This window comes from Typopeltis vanoorti, chromosome 5, assembly GCF_054136105.1.
Source record: "Typopeltis vanoorti isolate ZY-2024b chromosome 5, IOZ_Tvanoo_1.0, whole genome shotgun sequence".
Taxonomy (NCBI): Eukaryota; Metazoa; Arthropoda; class Arachnida; order Uropygi; family Thelyphonidae; genus Typopeltis; species Typopeltis vanoorti.
The window spans coordinates 45,403,441-45,422,468 of NC_143553.1; the positions used below are offsets into that span (position 1 = coordinate 45,403,441).

Below are 19,028 nucleotides of genomic sequence, written 5' to 3' on the forward strand. Positions count from 1 at the left end.
GATGGTATACCAGCTCGAGTCTTACGTGGAGCAGCAAAGGAATTGTCAGTTCCCTTGACTATATTGTTTAATTTAAGTCTCAGCTCTGGGTTAGTCCCAAGGGGTGGAAAGAGGGGAAAATAGTTCCATTGTATGAAGGAGGTTTCAAGACTGCTGTTGCAAATTACCGACTGATCAATATATCAGGAATCGTTGTCAAGGTTTGGAGATATTAGTCAAGAGCAAAATACAGGAATGGATAGATGAAAATGGGATACTGTATGGAGGACAGCATGGTTTTGTGAAGGGTAGATCATGCCTCAGTAACTTGTTCATGTTTTATAATACAGTGATGGCTGAACTGGATAAGGATAATGGATTTTTTTCTTTAATTTCTTTAATTCGGGTAAATGGAACAAATATTATATCTCCTTTATACATTAAAAACTTTACTACTTGTTTGTTACATTTAGTAATTCTATCAATATAAACAATTATGATTTGAATTTATAATGTGCAATTTTTCGCTGTATATATTTATTATTATTATTATTCACATCACATATATACAAATTATACATATTATACTATTCAACTTGTATAATTATGACAATATTTCACAATACAATTCAATGCACAGTACAATGTTACAAAATAAAATTCAAGTATTACTATCATATTCTGTTGGTACTAACACTTATTATGGCTATTATTTTATTATGGTTAATAAAAAAATTTTTCTCATATATGCAAGTAGAATATAATATATTTCGAATGGTTTCAAAGTTATGATAAGTAATTGGTTTAGAGTAATGTAAGTTAGTTAATGCAAATATGTGTAACCAAGGGCCATAGCCATACTGGTTACTAGAAAAGTAATTAGCTTATAACAGACACTGAGAATCCGGGGACCGCATCTAAGAGGGCTCCCTTACTAGTTATAAGAATGTGCATGTTGATATTTTAATTCCTAATTGAATGAATCAATTTGTAAATCAATACCTTAATTGGTTATGATATATGAACTATAATGATCTCTTATACTATACGTTTAAAATAATTGTCAACATTCTTTAATCCCATAAGGTACTTTCTCAACCTTTTTCTGAATACATATTCTGAAGTTATAGATTTAATTTCATTCGGAAGTTTATTATAGCTGCTCATCGCAATGTACTCGAAAGATTTATGAAAAATTTCTTTGTTAGCCTTAGGTACTTCCAGCTTGTTTCGACTGCAGCACAATCCATAGTGTACGTTATATACCAAGAAACTTTCAGTGTTTCTTTTTACATATAACAGACAACCATAGAGATATAGTTTCTGAAATGGTAGAATATTATGAACGATATACAGATCTTTGGTTGAATGTGCAAAGTCGGTAGTAGTTATGGCTCTAATTATTCTGTTTTGGTTTAGAGTAATGTAATGTCAGGAATTGGTCCCTCTGTCCAGGCTTTCTGAACTATGCAGTGCAGCCACTGTAAGACTTTTATACCACCATACTTCAGCATTTCTGGTCGAATATCATCTATTCCTGCTGCCTTCCCATATTTCAAGCCTTTGATGGCTTTTTCTACTTCAAGTATGGATATGTATTCCTGACTGCATGCCCGGTCAGTGTTTTTTACCACTGTGCTGTCATCACTGCTTGTTTCATTTAGCAGTTTTTCAAAGTAATTACTCCATACTTCAAGGATACCTTTTTCTCCTGTTTTTATGTCACCTTTATCATCTCTAACTCCTTTTACAGCACCCTTTCCTCCATTCCTAAGCTTCTTCAACAACCTCCAGAATATTATGCCACCTTCTTGATATTTATTTTCTATATTCTTGCCAAAGTCCTGCCATGACTTTTGTTTAGCTAGTTTTATACAGTGTTTAGCATTCTTGCATTTGTCTCTATATTCTCTAAGAGCACAAGCTGACTTATTTGACAGGAACTTTTGATATGCTTTCTTCTTTTCCATCACTGCCTCTTTAACTTCCTGTGTCCACCAGGGAGTTCTGATTTTTTTATCTTTGCAGACAACCTCACCACATGCCTCTCTGGCAGAATCAATCAATGTTTTCTTCAGAGTTTGCCACTGAATCTCCAAGGTTTGATTCCTGTTCTCAAACTCTTTCATTTTTTTTTCAATAATCTTTCTGTATTTTAGTCTACACTTCACATCTGAGAGCTGTTCAACTTTTATTCGCTTTAAAACTTTCTTACATGTTATTCTTTTCAATATGAAATTAAATTTTATCCTGCTCAAGACTAAATAGTGATCACTTCCAATTTCAAATCCTCTGTACACTCTGGTGTCCTGCACCAGGGAGAAAACATCACTATCAACAATAACATAGTCAATGAGACTTTTCTTATTCCTAGCCTCTTCTCTCCATGTGAATTTGTGCACATTTTTATGTTGGAACATGGTGTTAGTAATAGTCCATGTCCTGAGCAGAAATCCAACAGATATTTGCCATTATTATTATCTTTGCTTTTTTCTCCAAATTTTCCCAAAATATTTTTGTATGTCTCACAATGATTTCCTACTCTGCTATTTAGATCCCCAACAAGGACCAACTTTTCCTTTTTCATTGTGTCAGTTGCTTTTTCTAAATCCTCAAAAAATTCCTCCACTTCTATATTAGTAGACCCTTCTGTGGGACCATAGGCACAAATAAGTTTCATTGTCCAGTTCCTCATTCTCATATTTGCCCACATTACTCTACTTGAGACTGTCTGCCATTCAAGAAGATTAGCCTTGTATTTTGTGTTGAATACTATGCTACTCCTTCTTTTCCTTGATTGTTATTGCCTGAATATAACATTTTGTATTTATGGCTCAGAAAGATCTCACCAGTTTTGATCATTTTTGTTTCAGTCACCCCTATTATGTCGATCTGGTACTTATCTAATTCCTCAGCTAGCTCCATTTCTTTGCCATTCAGGCTTCTTATGTTGATAGTACCGATCTTTAACTCTGGTGATGTTGAGTTGGGGTTTGTTTTCGGATTTGTTCCAGTAGCTGACTTTTCGCTGTTCACCCTGGCGAAAACAATGGGGGCCTTGTTTTACCGGGCGATGCCCCAGCCGGCGTGAAATTTTGTAATGTTGTACCATCATTTTTTATTTTGGTTTAACCAATAAGAATACAATTTGGTCGGCTAAATCCCAAATTGCCAGCCCATCCTCGTTCGTTCAGTATCAAAATAGATACCCAATAGGGTGCACCACGAGAAGGTGAGGATTGGACATTAGGTCAGAAGCCCTGGTTGGTTCTCCACATTCCTTTAAAGGCTCTGTGGAGGTCTCCTCTCAGTTATACAGCTTTGACCCTTAAGCACCCTATTTTATATATATATATATATATATATATATATATATATATATATATATTGGAAGTTTTTTACCTTGGGTCTACTATATATTAAAGATACCAAGAAATTATATGCTTGGTTTTAATCCTTTACCGAAGGAAGCAAAACAGTGTTTTGCACATGAAATATATTCACGTCTGAGCTACTTGGATATAGAGGCTAATGACTTCACATCACTTACCTTAGTATGTATACCATAACACAAAGCACACATACCCTTTTGGATATGTAAAATGCTATGCATAATGGAAAGGGCCACTACCCAGACCAGTTTCGACCTTTAATTAGGTCTCATCAGTGACTATTCCCATTATTCATAGCAGTTTATGCATCTGAAAGGGTGTGTGTGCTTTGCATTATAGGATACATGCTAAGGCAAGTGATGTGAAGTCATTAGCCTCTATATACAAGTAGGTCAGACATGAATATATTTCACATGCAAAACATTGTTTTGTTTCCTTGGGTAAAGGATTAAAACCAATTATATAATTCCTTTGTATCTTTTATATATATATATATATATATATAAATAAATATATTTATTTATTCCCTACAATTCCCTACCTTTCCTGGATATAAAACTGTCCCGCTGCTCTGGAAAATTTAGAATTTCAATGTATAGAAAACCTGCACACACTAATAGATATCTTCATAGTCAGTCACATCATTTTCCTCCACAAAAACTTGGAACTATTTCTACCTTAGGACATAGAGCATGCTCTCTTCTAAATGACCCGGATGAACTACAAAAAGAAATTAATTACCTCTCATGTCTTTAGACAAAATGGATATCCTGATAGAACCATTAAAAAATTCCTTCTAGATCCTCCTAGCCACCGCACTGAAGAAGTAACCAATATTAAGGGTAATATCTCTATCCCGTACATCAGTTCAGTTTCTCAAAAATTAGCTAGAGTTCTTAAAAAATACAACATCACAACTTTATTTACTACACTTCCAAAAATCTGCTCTCTAGTGAGCCATCCGAAGCCTCATCATCATAATCTGAAATATCTTGGCATGTACAAGATATGGTGCGACTGTAATATCCCTTATTTTTTGGTCAAACAGATAAATCTATTGAATTACGTATAGAGGAACATGAGAGAGACATCTCTTACAAAAGAACACATGCCAGTGCCTTGTCTAGTCATGTTCTTTTCTCGAACACTCCTGATGATGAACACCAGGGTCTTTCAGTCTGCTGGGATAGATCCAAAAACATCTTTCATTGCGATGATGAGTTTGAAAGAAAAATTGTGGAGTCCAGAGAAATCATCCTTAATCATGAACATTTAAATAACAATTTTAGCTACAACCTCCCAGATAGCCATTCTGCTGTTGTTCAGTACTGGTGTTCATGAGAGACTGCAAGCACTCACTCACAATGCCACGATTGAAAGAACAACTTAAATGTAACTACAACGTTTTTTCATGTTAATTATGTACTGTAGTTTTTTTCCTGTGTTTCTCAGTTTTTTTTTTTTTTGAAACTTCAGTGTTTTTAATGCTGTTTCCTATTTTTTAAAAGACACTTGAAGAAGTCTGTTAAAAGCCGAAACTAGTAGTGTGTTATACTTGTTACTAGTAGTGTGTTATAATGTTATATAATAGTGTGTTTGTTTAATTTGAGTCTCGGGTCTGGGTTAGTCCCGAGCGGGTGGAAAGAGGGGAAAATAGTTCTACTGCATAAAGGTGGTTCCAAGACTGCTGTTGTAAATTACCGATTAGCATATCAGGAATCATTGTCAAGGTCTTAGAGAAATTAGTCAAGAAAAGAATACAGGATTGGATAGATGAAAATGGGATATTGTATGGGGGACAACATGGTTTTGTGAAGGGTAGATCATGCCTCAGTAACTTGCTCACATTTTATAACACAGTGACGGCTGAACTGGATAGGGGTAATGGGTTTACAGTGATACTACTGGACCTTGCCAAGGCCTTTGATAGGATACCACATGGAACCCTAATCAGTAAACTGGAGCAGATGGGTATAGATATAGGGTTGGTGAGATGGATAAGAGGGTGGTTGAAGGAGAGATATCAAAGAGTGGTTTATTCAGGAGTGGAGTCTAAAAGACGTCTTGTGACTAGTGGAGTGCCACAGGGCTCTGTTCTTGGACCACTGCTTTTCAATTTGTTCATCAATGATATTGGAAAGGATCTGAGAGGAAGTGTTCACTTGTTTGCTGATGATGCAAAGTTGGGTAGAGCAATTGTGAGTGCACAAGATGTCATAATTTTACAGGATAATTTGGATAGTTTGGAGGACTGGGCTAGGAAAAATGGATGTCAATTTAATGTGGCAAATTGTAAGGTTATGCACTTTGGGGTGAAAAGAATAGCAGCAGTATATTGCATTGGTGGAATCATACTCCAGGAGATTGATGAGGCCAGGGATTTGGGAGTGTTGGTGGATAGGGAGTTGAAGTTTAGGGGGCACATTGCAAAAGTAACTAAAACAGCTCACCAAATCACTTGGCTTCTGAAAAATACTTTAACATGCAGAGACGAACACGTTGTTGTTCCTCTGTATCGAGCCTTGATAAGACCCCATCTGGACTTCTGTGCCCAGCTATGGGCACCAGGGTTTCTTCGTGATGGGGAGGAAGTTGAGAGGGTCCAGAGACGAGTGACCAAGATGATAGCAGGTCTGTGGAATGAACCTTATGAGAATAGGTTGAAGATTTGTGGGTTGCAGAAATTGGACGATAGGCGAAGGAAGGGTGATATGATTGAGACATTCAAATTACTGAAGGGTTTTATAAGATTGATCCAGAAGATATTTTTGAAAATATGACTGGTGGTGGGAGGACTAGGGGCCATGTATGGAAGCTGGGCAAGAGCGTGGTTGACAAGGGTGTTAGAGCTAGGTTCTTTACTTGGAGAGTGGTAAATGAGTGGAATAAGCTTCCAGAGTCTGTTGTGGGTGCTACGACCGTGAATGAGTTCAAGGCAAGGTATGATAGATACTGTGTGAATGTTGAATAGTTGTTCTTGACATGATGTTAGGGCCTCCCTCGATGAGTCTGTCGACTCCTTGGAGTTTCCCGGAACAATAATAATAATAATAATAATAATACCATTAAAACCTTACAATTATTCTCGGTTTCAGTCATTAAATTCTCTTTATACAAATTTATATATGTATATGTAAAAGATACCAAGCTATTTTAAACCTGGTTTTTACTCCATTTCCCAAGTAAGCAAACAGACAAATATGTCAAGTTTGCGCCTGCACGTAATGGAAGTCTAAGTGACCCGTAAAGTAGTACAAGTCAAGGCAACTCATTGGTAAAGTGGGAATAAGCTCTGATCACTATTCTTAATATTTACCCTTAATACAAAGCCCATCTCTTTGAGGAGATGTATGATGCTATGCATTAAAGGCAAGGGGCCACTACCCAGAATGGTTTTGACCTTTATTGAGGTCTCATCAGTGGGAGCCAGGCTTATAAATACCAAGGTTAAGTAATACAGAGCTAAAAAAATACTTATACTTGCCTTTAATGCATAGCATCATACATCTCCTCAAAGAGATGGACTTTGCATTAAGGGTAAGAATTAAGTATTAAGAATAGTGATCAGAGCTTATTCCAACTTTACCAACGAGTTGCCTTGACTTGTACCACTTTACAGGTCACTTAGACTTGCATTATGTGCAGGCGCAAACTTGACATATTTGTCTGTTTGCTTACTTGGGAAATGGAGTAAAAACCAGGTTTAAAATAGCTTGGTATCTTTTACATATATATTATACCCAAGGTTAAAAACTTTCTACATCTATCTCTCATCCTGAGATTTTTATTTAATAATGTCAAAGCACCTTTTGGTAACTTGTTTTGGTAAAATACTTATAAGCCCTATATTACTTATCCTTGGCATCATACATCTCCTCATCTCTTTGAGGAGATGAGGAGATGCATTAAGGGTAAATATTAAGAATAGTGATCAGATCTTATTCCAACTTTACCAACGAGTTGCCTTGACGTGTACTACTTTGCGGGTCACTTAGACTTGCATTATGTGCAGGTGCAAACTCGACATATTTGTCTGTTTGCTTACTTGGGAAATAGAGTAAAAACCAGGTTTAAAATAGCTTGGTATCTTTTACATATATATTATACCCAAGGTAAAAAACTTTCTACATATATATATATATATATATGTGTGTGTGTGTGTGTGTGTGTGTGTGTGTGTGTGTGTGTGTGTGTGTGTGTGTGTGTGTGAGAGAGAGAAAGGATGGGGGGAAGGAATTGAGCAGTAGCTGCATTTCTTCTGACTAGTGCATATAACTTCAGGAGCTTATAGGAGAGGTCTGTTTGAGTAATATTAAATTTATGTAAACATGGGTCCGATACTATGAATGCCTATTGATATCTAGGAGTTTTGAATTTATAAAATATGGCTCTATTTTTTTTTTTTTTTTTTTCTTCAGTGGTAAAAAATAAACAGACATGTATCTGTTGTTGTAAACAACATATATTTAGAACCTTAGTATGCTTATCTCTGATTAATGAATATTCACAATTAAGTTTGTTTCATCTAATCAGAAAGCCTTCATTGGTGTGAATTGAAAGAAAAGTTTACTGTATTGTAGAGAAGAGTGGAGAAATTTATTGATGTTTCTTTTTTATAGTTTTATCGAATATCTAAAGTAGGCTCTCTTAATTGATTTTTTTTTTTTTTTCTGTTTCAGCCTGGAGTAAGCTTATATTCAGCAATAAATGCAACTCTAGATAACTTAATTTCGAATGGATACTTCAGTATACTGGAGGTAGGTATTTAGCATTTAAATTTTTTTTTTTTAAATATCTTACAAGATGGCTTGCAATCTGTCATATCATGATCACTGTGCATTATTTAAAAAAAAAAAAAAATATAGAAAAGAAAAACTAAAAATTAGCCCTAAACTTGATGGCAGTAACTAAATAGACATCTGCCTGTAAATTTTAAAACATTGAAAGCAATAAAATGGTGGGCAGTATCACATTTCAGACATATAACAAAATCATAAAGCATTAATGAGGCATAATAAGGACCAAAAAAAGATTTCCTATTGTTATTATTCTAAGATCCCTTGGAGTCAAAGCCTCATCTAGGAGGTCCCTTTGTCATACACACAATTCGTCATACCATGCCTTAAACACATTCAAATTCTCTGCAGATACCGTGCTCTCAAGTAATGCATTCTAATCATTCACAGCTCCCTATGCAAAAAACCTGCTTCTTACTTCTTTGTTCACAGCCTCCTTATACAGCTTCCAGGAATGACTTCTTGTTCTCCCCTGATCCATCGCTATTTTATAAAATCTCTTCAATATTAATCCTATAACAACCCCTTACCAACTTGTGCATCTCTATCATATCATCTTTCTTTCTCCTATTCACTAGACTCTGTAAATTGCATCTTCTCAACTTTTCATCATATTTAACATTCCAGAGATCAGAAACTATTTTAGTCAGTCATCAGTCACCTCTGGACCCTTTCTAACATCTCTTCATCCTTTTGAAAACAGATAACCAAATCTGTGCAAAGTACTCCATATGTGGCCTTATCAAAGCCTTATACAATGGAACTAAAATCTCCTTACTGCTACAAGTCGGTATCCTCTGCATTATTGACAGAATTTATTGTGTTGTTCTCACAGTTTTTGCCAGTGTGTTTTTAAATTTTAGATCCTCATCCACCACCACCCCAAGATTTCTTATTACCTCCATCTTGAACATTATATCCCTACAAGAGTAAATTCTATATATCCTATCTTTGTTTTCCTGATTTTAAAACCTTACATTTTGCAACACTGAATTGGCATCTCCATTCACTCAGCCTATTCAAGTCTTCTTGTAAGGCCACATCTACTCTGCTCCTCATAGGTCATCCCAACTTTGCATCATCTGCAAACAACTGTATATCCCCGTTCAAATGTAACCCAATATCATTAACATGCAGGTTAAATAGTAATGCTCTAAAACAGACCCCCCCCCCCCTCCTGAGGCACACCACTAGTGACCTTCCTCTCTGGGATATTGCTCCCCCTTAAACACAACTTGCTGATATCTATCAGATAACCAAATCTCTGATCCAGTGCACTAGTCTAATACCCAACCTCATCTGCTTTAGTTTGACTATCAACTTATCATGCAGTAATCTATCAAAAGTCTTTGCAAAATCTAAGTATGCTACTATGTATCCATCTTTGTCCAATGTACCTGTCACTGTAAGTAGATTACTGAAACATGACTTCCCTTTAGTAAATCCATGCTGTCTATCAAAGATAATATCACATTTGTCAACCCAATTCTGGATCCTGGTTCTCACCAGCCTCTCAAACTCTTTAATCACTGCACTGACATACAGACTAGCCTTTGTAAAGTGGAACAATTTTTTTCCACCACACCATTGGGACTCACCCTGTCACAAGACTCATGTTAAACAGATATACCAGTGGTGCCATTAATTCCCCAGAGCATTCCTTCAGAATTCATGTTGATATAATTTCCAAGTCCTCCATTGTCAAGGCTTCATTAAAAAAAAAAAAAGGTCCTACTGCCTTATTAACATCAAGTTTACTTAGTTATACCTCCCACTCACTCATCAGTCCCTTTTCTACCACAGTCTCTACACTTCAGTTTCTAATGATGTCTTTATGAGGATGAAATTCCCCGATAAAATGTCCATTGAATATCTCATCTATATCCTCTGCATCAATTACCATCTACCATGGTCATCAACTAACATGATCCTCCCATAGTCATTCTTTTTTGTACTTGTCACATATTTAAATTTTTCTTGGATTGATTGTCTGATTTCTGCATACTCCACTTTTGCTGTCTTGACCAACTGAGTAACCTTCCTGGTTTGCTCTTTGTATTATTAATGCAGCTGATTATTATCAACATTTATCTTGTGTTGTTTCCACAGTGCCTTCTTTTAAATTTCATGCTTAATCCCTTCATTCATCCATTGTACTGTTACCTTATTTAGCCTTTTCACCCTTGGAAAACAGACATAGCTGCTGTTAATTATATAAATGTAAATAAATAAATAGTATCTGTCTCATTTCTACTTAGTCCTCTTTCCATACCATAGTTCCCGTTTGTCTAAGCTTTTCATAATCACCAGTTCTGCATACTTCCCTTCACAGAAGTTATCATATGACTGGCTACAACCCAAGTGATTACTTCATAGTTACTTTCACCAACTGGAGAGAAAAGATTATACTCCATTCATAACCACATCCTCTGATGATATACAATCAGATCTAAGACTCCCCCTTCTGTGCCCTCTGTTACATATTGCTTAAAATTTCTGTCCCTTAAGAACAAGAAATTCATTCTCCTTATTCCCTGCTGATATTTCTTCATTCCAATCAATTCATTTTAATCACTTGCCATAATTAAAATCATTTATAATGATCATCCTTTTCTTGCTCATTAAGCCAAGTTGCCTATACATTTCTTGTCTCCACCCTCCACATTTCAACAACTGCAACTATTTGCCCCTTGTATCTCAACCTTGTGCCTACATAACTCTCCCAGTATCATCAGCAGCCCCATCCCCCAACCTTCTTACCCTTCCATCATGAAAGGAAGAATATGGAAAACATCATATTCTTCCTTTTCTGTTCCTATTGGGATATCATTCTTATCCAAGCATGTTTCTCTTATTCCAACTATTTTCAGTTAAATAAACTCAATCAACACAACAATTTTATTCCCCTTATTTCTGATAATCCTGGCTTCCTAAATAAGCATAATAAATTTCTTAGTCTATAACCACTCCTATCCCTTATCTATGACTTCTATTCTCCACACATGTCCTTGTTTGTTCACCTTTACCCTTTGTCTCATATATCTTCCCAGACTCATCTACTTCTCATGCATCCCAGGACAGCCCATTCTTATGATGACCATCCCCATACATGTATTCATTACTGCTTCTGGAATTCATTCTCCTTATGCTATATCTCCCTGACCTTGGCTTCCTCCCATCCCAATTTCCCTATCAAACTTGCATTCCTGTGTTCATATTTTTATCTTTCGCGTTACTTTCATATCCATTCACACACTTCAGTCTCACCTGGTCTATTCTCCTACTTATTTACATAACCTTCTACTGATACCTTCACTTCACTCATTACACTTCCTTCTAGCAATAGTCTCTCCATTTTATTCACACCAAATCCATTTAAATGTAATCCTAATCCATCTTAAATCAAATTTTTCAACTACATTCACCTTCAAATGCATTCCACACGTCAATGTACTCCTTTTTCTTCATGCAACTATGCTGACATGCTCTTTGTTGACATGACATTGTCATGTCTAGGCAACATACCCATAGCATATTAGTGCTGTGGGCAAAAGGAATAGAAGAAAGGAGGAATCTGCTCACATTTTGCTTAAACAGCTGTGGTTTATAATCTTTGGGGAAGACAGGCTGGAGGAGATGTTCCAAAGGACAGAAGTAGATGGGATGAAGGAGGAGGCAGTAAAGTTGATTCATTGAGTTTCAAGATGGACTGTAAAATTGGTTAGAAGTGACTCTTGTTTTAATGATTTTGGAGGAATAATAGAGGCCAAATTCAGCAGAATACTGTCCATGAAAGTATTTGTAGAAAAGGCACAAGGCAGAAACTGAACATAAGGATCATTAATTAGTCAGATTGCCCTCTTCTGGATATAATCAAGCAATCTTAGAGAGGATTTTGGTGCTCCAACCCCAATTATGGGAGCAATATTCCATCGCTGGGCAGATTTGGGCTTTGTATAGAGTTAGGCTGTGAAGATGGAAAAAGTACACCAAGTTTTTTTGGCTGCTGTGGAAGATATAGTTAAAATGTGGTTGTGCCAGAAAAGATGGGAGGTGCTGGTCCATCCGAGTAGAGAAATCTGATTGTGTTTCGATATCTCAGTATTACTGAAGGTAAGGGGGTGGGAAGATGTGAGCTCTTTCTTGAGAGATCAGACAGGACTGAGTTTTGGTAGCATTGAAATTTACATGGTTGTCCTTGCTCCACTGGGATATAGAGGAAATCTTAGTTCAGATCATGATGATTCTAATACTTGAGCACTACAAGGTTTGTTGAATAAAAAGGAGGAATGGAATATACTGTCATCGACAAAGCTATGGATAGGATTGGAAGTCTGAGAGAACAGGTCATTTATATAGAAGTGGAAGAGAGTGGGTAAAGAACAGACCTCTGGGGTACTCCTGCATTGGTGGGATAATCTGAGTAGAGTGGCAATTCAGTTGTGAGTGAGGAAGGCAAATCATAGGCATTTTGTCAAGTAGGCACCTGTGTCAAACCTGATCAAGTGCCTTTGACATGTTGAGGGCAACCACATGAGTTTCTCGAAATTTCTCCATGGCTTTAGTCCAAAGGTAGGTGGTGAAAGCAAGAAGATCAGCTGTAGATTGCAAATGACAGAATCCATACTGCTGGTAACTGATTAGTTGGTATGACTCGAGGTGATTCAAGTGTTGGTTGTTGATGACTTTCTCCATAATTTTAGAGAGAGCATTTGAACAGTAGTTCGTTGGTTGACTTTTATACCAAAGAAATTGAGACGGATTGGATGTGGACCTGCTTCCATGTTGTAGGATAGATTGAAGAGAGTGATGCAGGATAGGTGTTAGTTCTGGAGCACAATTTTTTAACACAGTAGGTAGGATACCATCAAGATTAGATGCCTTTTTTGTGTTCAGGTTATTGAGGATTCTTCAGATTTCTTTTTGTCAGAAGACTATGGGCGACATGAATGGAACTGTTCTTGGTAGTCTGGAGGGAACTTTTTACAGGTCATCAATGCAGGAATTTGAAGAGAAGAGCTTTTGATGAGGTAACTACAGTACCATCCAGTTGTTGAGAGTGGTGGAAACTTGGGTGAACAGAAGTTGCACCCAATGGCCTAGTCAGGGGACCAGAAGGAGCAACTGCCATTTGGACAGGAGGTGAGTTTGCAGCATTTGATCCTTTCAAAGTCTGGCTTGGACTTGGTGTTGATTCTTTTACAATGGTTGTGAGCTGCAGAGTGGGCAGCTGGATTTTTGGTCTTGAGCCATTTGTGATATGCAGTGGTTTTTTTCCTTTTACAGCATTGGCACACATTTTTGAGAACTAAGGCTTGGATGGTGGCTGAGTAATGAGTGGAAGTGAATTTGGAGTGGAATGAGGGATGAAAGCCTTCATTCCTGTGAGGATTATTTCTGTTATTCAGTCTGAGCAGATGTTTGTATCAGAAGAACTGAGGTAGTAGTTGGACCATGGGAAGGAGGAATAGAAGTCGTGGTGGTCCTTCCAGTGGGCACTCTTGTAGTGCCAAAGGACCCAAGACTGTGAACTCATGGATAAGGGTTCTGTGGCAAAAGAGACTTGCAGTCTGAGTTACTAAGAGGAGAACCAACTTCCACAGTATACCTAGAAGAAAAGCTTGTTAGGAAGAGGTCAAGTGTGTTGGCAAATTGGAGGGGGGGGGGCTGTCAGGTATTCTGGTAGGATGATGGATGATTTGGGATAGGTCATTGCAGATGGCAAACGCCTCAGCATCCCTGCCTGCTTAGTCGGTGGAACTGGAGAAGGGGAGCCAATGTGAGTTGTCGACATCGAAGTCCCGAAGAAGGATGACCTCACTATTGGGGTATTTCGACTGCAGGAAGTTGAGCTTTAGGGAGAGGTAGTTGAAGAGGTCAGAGTGGTTGATTGTTTTGAGAGCAATAGAGAGAGAGAGAGAGAGAGAGAGAGAGAGCATATGAAAAGGGCAAGGTTGGTTTGGTATAGAAATTTTGAGACAAAGCATATCAAACAGTGGGAATTCAAGAATGTACAGTCTCTGTCATGGTATGTCAGTTCTGATGAATGCACAAGTGCCACCCTTGTGGGGGGAAAGAGTTGGGTAGTTGAGGTGGACAGTGGCTGTTTGAAGTTGCCAGTTGGAGTTCTAAGGAATAGTACTTCTCATTAGATGACTGTAGGTAGTGGTAGTGGTGCACATCATTTATATTGCTGTTTAGACGACTGATGTTGGTGAAGTGGATGTGGAAAATTTTTTTTTGGTAAGAATTAATGTTGGTAGATTTGTTTGTTTGGATTTTTGTGGGTGGATTTTTTTTTAAACTGTTTTTCGTGGGAGAATTTTCGAGATCTGCATTTCTTTGGGTTGTGGTTCAAATGTATTTTGTGAGGAAGAGACAAAAAGGAAGTGGGGCATGCAAAGAGAAGTGGCAGACTTGCAAACATACCATGTTCCCTCTGTGTAGGTAGGAACGTGGTTCCCTCCTGTCTATACATGGCCTTGACCGTTCCCCCCCCCCTGCAGCCACAATGTTTGGTCTCCCTCCAGTCACGAACTGGCAAAATATGTGGCAGCAGGATTTGATATGCTGATTAGGAAGCCTCCAGATTCATTTCTATCTGGTTCGGTCCCGCATACCATCCAGCGGTCAGCCTGTGGAACTGTTTTACTGCTGTACCCTCAAGTGGGGGGGGGGGAGATTCTTGACCCCTACAGTGAGATTGATATGTCATTGAGGGTGTCACTACCACTGCATGTGGGACAAATGGGGAGTGGGGGGGACAAAAACTGGAAATCTCGCTCTAGCAACCAAACATGGCTGCAGCCAGTTCAGGTCTTTAACAAGCAAGGTGGTGGTATTTCTCCAGGTGATGAAAGACATCTACCACCTAGAGGTCTAGTTGCATTTCTCCAACTAGGGAAGATATACTTTTTCAGCAGCAATGATCGCCAATTTACTCTCTCCTCAATAATCTCTTGACATCCATCCTCACATTTCCTATGCCCAACCAAATCATTCATTCCTATCACTACTAACTCCCTTGCATGTTTACTCATATCCTGAGCATCATTTACTTTCATGTTTGCTTTTGGAGAAAAGACTGCACCTCTCATCCACCACACCTTTTATAATACAATCTCCATGCAACCATTACTCCCAAATCATTTGCTTCTTTTTTTCTCCACTATCTCATTTTCTTTTGCACTCTTTCATTCGTATCTCCATTATAAATCTAATTTCGTTTTGTATACACCTCATCTCATTCTTCAATTTTTACATTCAAATAATTGTGTGCTCGACCATATTAGTAATATATTAATAACCTATTCTCTTTCAGCATCATAGGATAGTTGAATTCATGCCATCAGATCAATAGGGTGTGTGTGTGTTTTTGCTTAAAACTATACATTTTCTATAACCATTGTATTTATTGTTTTAACTAACAGGAATCAAAATATGCAGAATGGAATACAAGGACAGGGCTTGCAGATGTTCAGAGTGATGATTCTTATTCAGATAATGATGAACTATCATACAGCAATATTCAGAAATTGAAGGTATGCAGACATTATCATTCTGATAAATTTAGAGTGCATCCTAATATTTTACCCCTCCTCCTCGAGTTAATACTTTGATTATAATCAGTAATATGTTATCTCAGTATACAAACACTTAGACACAAGAAAGTTTATTAGTAATATATATAACTGAATATTTTTATCTGAAACTTACTGATCATCCTTGGAGTAACTGACAATTCGTAACTGAATAACAGTGGATTTCATAAGTAACATGTGAGCTATATGCTAGAGTGATCATAGTACAGGAAATAGAAAGTTGATTTGTATATGAAAAGCATTCTTAATTACAAGTAATAAGGATAAGATGTTCCCAAATTTTGGTGAAGAAACCATTATTCTTGTTCAAGTTGCATGATGTGATGTGGTAAGCACTTCAGTGCTAAAATTTGAAACATTATCTATGTAAAGATGGGTTTTTTCTGACCATAGTTAGCATCAACTTTGCGTTGTGCTTGACCAGACGTTGTTTTTTTTTTTTTTTTTTTTAATAGAGGATATTGCGCTAATGTTCTGCAGTCTCTGTTGAATGGAGCGCTCCATTTTACCAGAGTATAAATGAAAACAATTTCAGGCAACTTTGTAAACACCTGGAGGGAAAGAGGAGACTATTTTCTTCTTGGTGAAAGGTAACATTGAGAAGAGTTTATTGACATGAAAGAAAGTGGGCACCAAGTTATATATTTTTTTAGGATCTTTGAAATCGATTCAGAGATTCCAGTGATTTAGAGGATTGGAACTCTACTTACAGGATCAGAGTATTGAAACAAGCTTGTATGTATTTATAATATGCTGCATCCTTTTGGATTGAAGCCATTCTGCTGCATAATTTTTTGGTTTATATCAACAAATTCTAGTTTAAGGTTGTAGGTGTCAGAGCATATGTGTGCTCTGTTAAAAAGCTTTTTTTTGATATACATATTTTTATTTTTTTAGAAGGATGATATGCCAATTTATGTGTGTATCTCCTGAAAGTAGGTTTAATTATATACTGAAGTTGTCAGCATGTCAGATGGAGAGTAGGAAATGAGGATGCCCTGTAAAGCTAATTTTCCATCCTTTTCTACTGTGAATTTGATGTGACTAGTGTAGATGGTTGATTTAAGTTAGAAATAGAGTAGAGAAGCTTTAAAATGTGGCCACATAGCATATACAGAATCTCACTTGTGGAATCCTTTTCCTTTTGAATTGCCAGTTACACCAAGGATGATCTGTAGGTTTCAGATTGAAATATCTGGCTAGATGCATTAGTAATAAACTTCCTTGTGTGTGTGTGTGTATGTGTTCATTTCTATGCTACAATCATTTACTATCTTAGTATTTTTAAAACAATAATTCAGAGTTTCTTTGTAATTTTTCATATTGGGACAGAATTCTTTTTCAACCAAAAGGCCTGATCATACTTTATTCCTTTGATTATCACTTTGAAATTTGCATAATTGAAATCCAAATTAACATATAACACTTTGATCATTTGGAGGATCAGAAACTTATATGAAAACAAAGACATCAGAACTTGGAATTTTTGAATCTTTTTTTGAAAATAATGAAGTTATTATTTTCAGAATAGCATATAACACTGTATAATCTCCTCAGTGTATGAAGGCATTCAATGAAAAAAAACAACTGAAGTGGCTTCAGACACATTTCAACTTTTCTTATTCTGTGCTCTTAGCAACTGCAGAAAAAAAAAAAAAAATAACCAATCTAAATTTGACTTTGAAAGTGCAAACTGTCCTTTTGTATGAATGATCATTGCCTTCTGATTCTTTGCATAAGCTACTGGGTACAACTTCTACCCACCTATACATTCATCTCCATCTCTCTCTCTCTCTCTCTCTCCTTCTTCCCTACCTCCCTTTTCTCCTTCAACTCCTGCATATATGATCTAGGCAAAACTTATCCTACTGTACCAGAAACACCACACTACATGCCTCCTAGGTGTGATCTTTTGCCAGAAAGATTAGAAGTATCTTAAATAACCTATATATTTAAAAAAAAAAAAAAAACTCTCTTGGTCTTGATGGTATTCTCTCGATTATAATGAAGTTGTGTTTTAGAACAAACATCCATTCTATATTATGACTACACTCTTTCATACTGGCATTTATCCCAAAGAAGCAAGCCTGTATTCATTCTCATGGAAAGGCTTAGTCATAATTCATTTTAATTTAATATTATTAACTTACACCACAAGAACTACTGTTTTGTACTGTCCTACAGCTTCACCTCTGATATTATATATCAATGCCTTAAAACTACAAGGCAATATTATACAATATTGCCTTGTTTATTTCACATTCTCTCTTAACTATTGACAAATGATTGATATATTGAATAATTTTTATTATCTTCATATTTTAAGATTGCTGATATTTCTAAGAAAATAAATAAGTGATGAATTTATATTTAGGCAAGTGACAATGATGAACATTTAAACATGCTACAGTTCCTACGTTGTGTGCTTAGTCCATTTATCCAATCCTACTGGTTAGCTGCTTGTTCATTAAAGAGGCTGGTGAAAGAAGAAATGGAAGGTGAGTGGTTTCATATGCCGGGAAGTTTCATATATTTCAGTTTATCAAATTAAAATCTCATTTGCAGTAGATACTTGTCATTTCCAGATGACTGTAAATTGTCAGCATGAAATCAGACAAAATTCTAGAACATTTTTATATAGCTACTTGTTATGTTAGTGTAGTAATGTGTGTATGTATCAAGAGTTCCTGATATATACCTTCAAGATTCTACTGTAGGATACTATAAGAGCACACAAATAATTAAATTTACATTATTACCAGCTTTCTTTTATTAATTTTTCTTCCAAGTATATTATTTGTCAGATCTCAGTTTGGAAGAATGCTAGGATGAGATCAGCAAGAACAGAACACTTAGTCTTTAGAAGACAAAGTTTATGACTCTCAAAGGAAATATAGACAGGGAAGCTCCTTTGAACAAGTATACTTTAATAGAGAAATAATTAAGGAAGTCAACAAATTCAAGGCCTGGGATCCATCAATAATGTGAAGAAATGTTGTTCAAAAGACATCAGAAGATTAAGAATTGTTAAAACAAATAGTTAGAGACTTGTTTAAAATCTGGAAAGATATGCCTGTCTCTACAGGAACAAAGTTGAGGATTCTGGATGCAGCTGTTTTTTCAATAGTGACTTATGGATGTGAAAATTGGAACCTAAAGAAGTTTGATAGGAAAAGGATAGATGTTTTTGAGATGTGTTACAGGCATCTGTTGAGGATCACATATACTGTAAAGCAGACAATGGATGTAAAGCAGACAAA

At 36.5% G+C, this 19,028-nt stretch overlaps 1 protein-coding gene across 3 annotated transcripts in view; it reads left to right on the plus strand.

Moving 5' to 3' along the window:
* The window catches only part of LOC150106351 (glycerol-3-phosphate acyltransferase 1, mitochondrial-like), a 318,076-nt gene that overhangs the window by 255,014 nt on the left and 44,034 nt on the right, over positions 1 to 19,028 (plus strand). For all 3 annotated transcript variants that reach the window (XM_090393091.1, XM_090393090.1, XM_090393089.1), the window contains 3 exons: positions 8,051 to 8,128; positions 15,598 to 15,708; positions 18,143 to 18,266. In XM_090393091.1, coding sequence (XP_090249217.1) covers positions 8,051 to 8,128; positions 15,598 to 15,708; positions 18,143 to 18,266 — 313 coding nt within the window. The remainder of the gene's footprint in view (positions 1 to 8,050; positions 8,129 to 15,597; positions 15,709 to 18,142; positions 18,267 to 19,028) is intronic.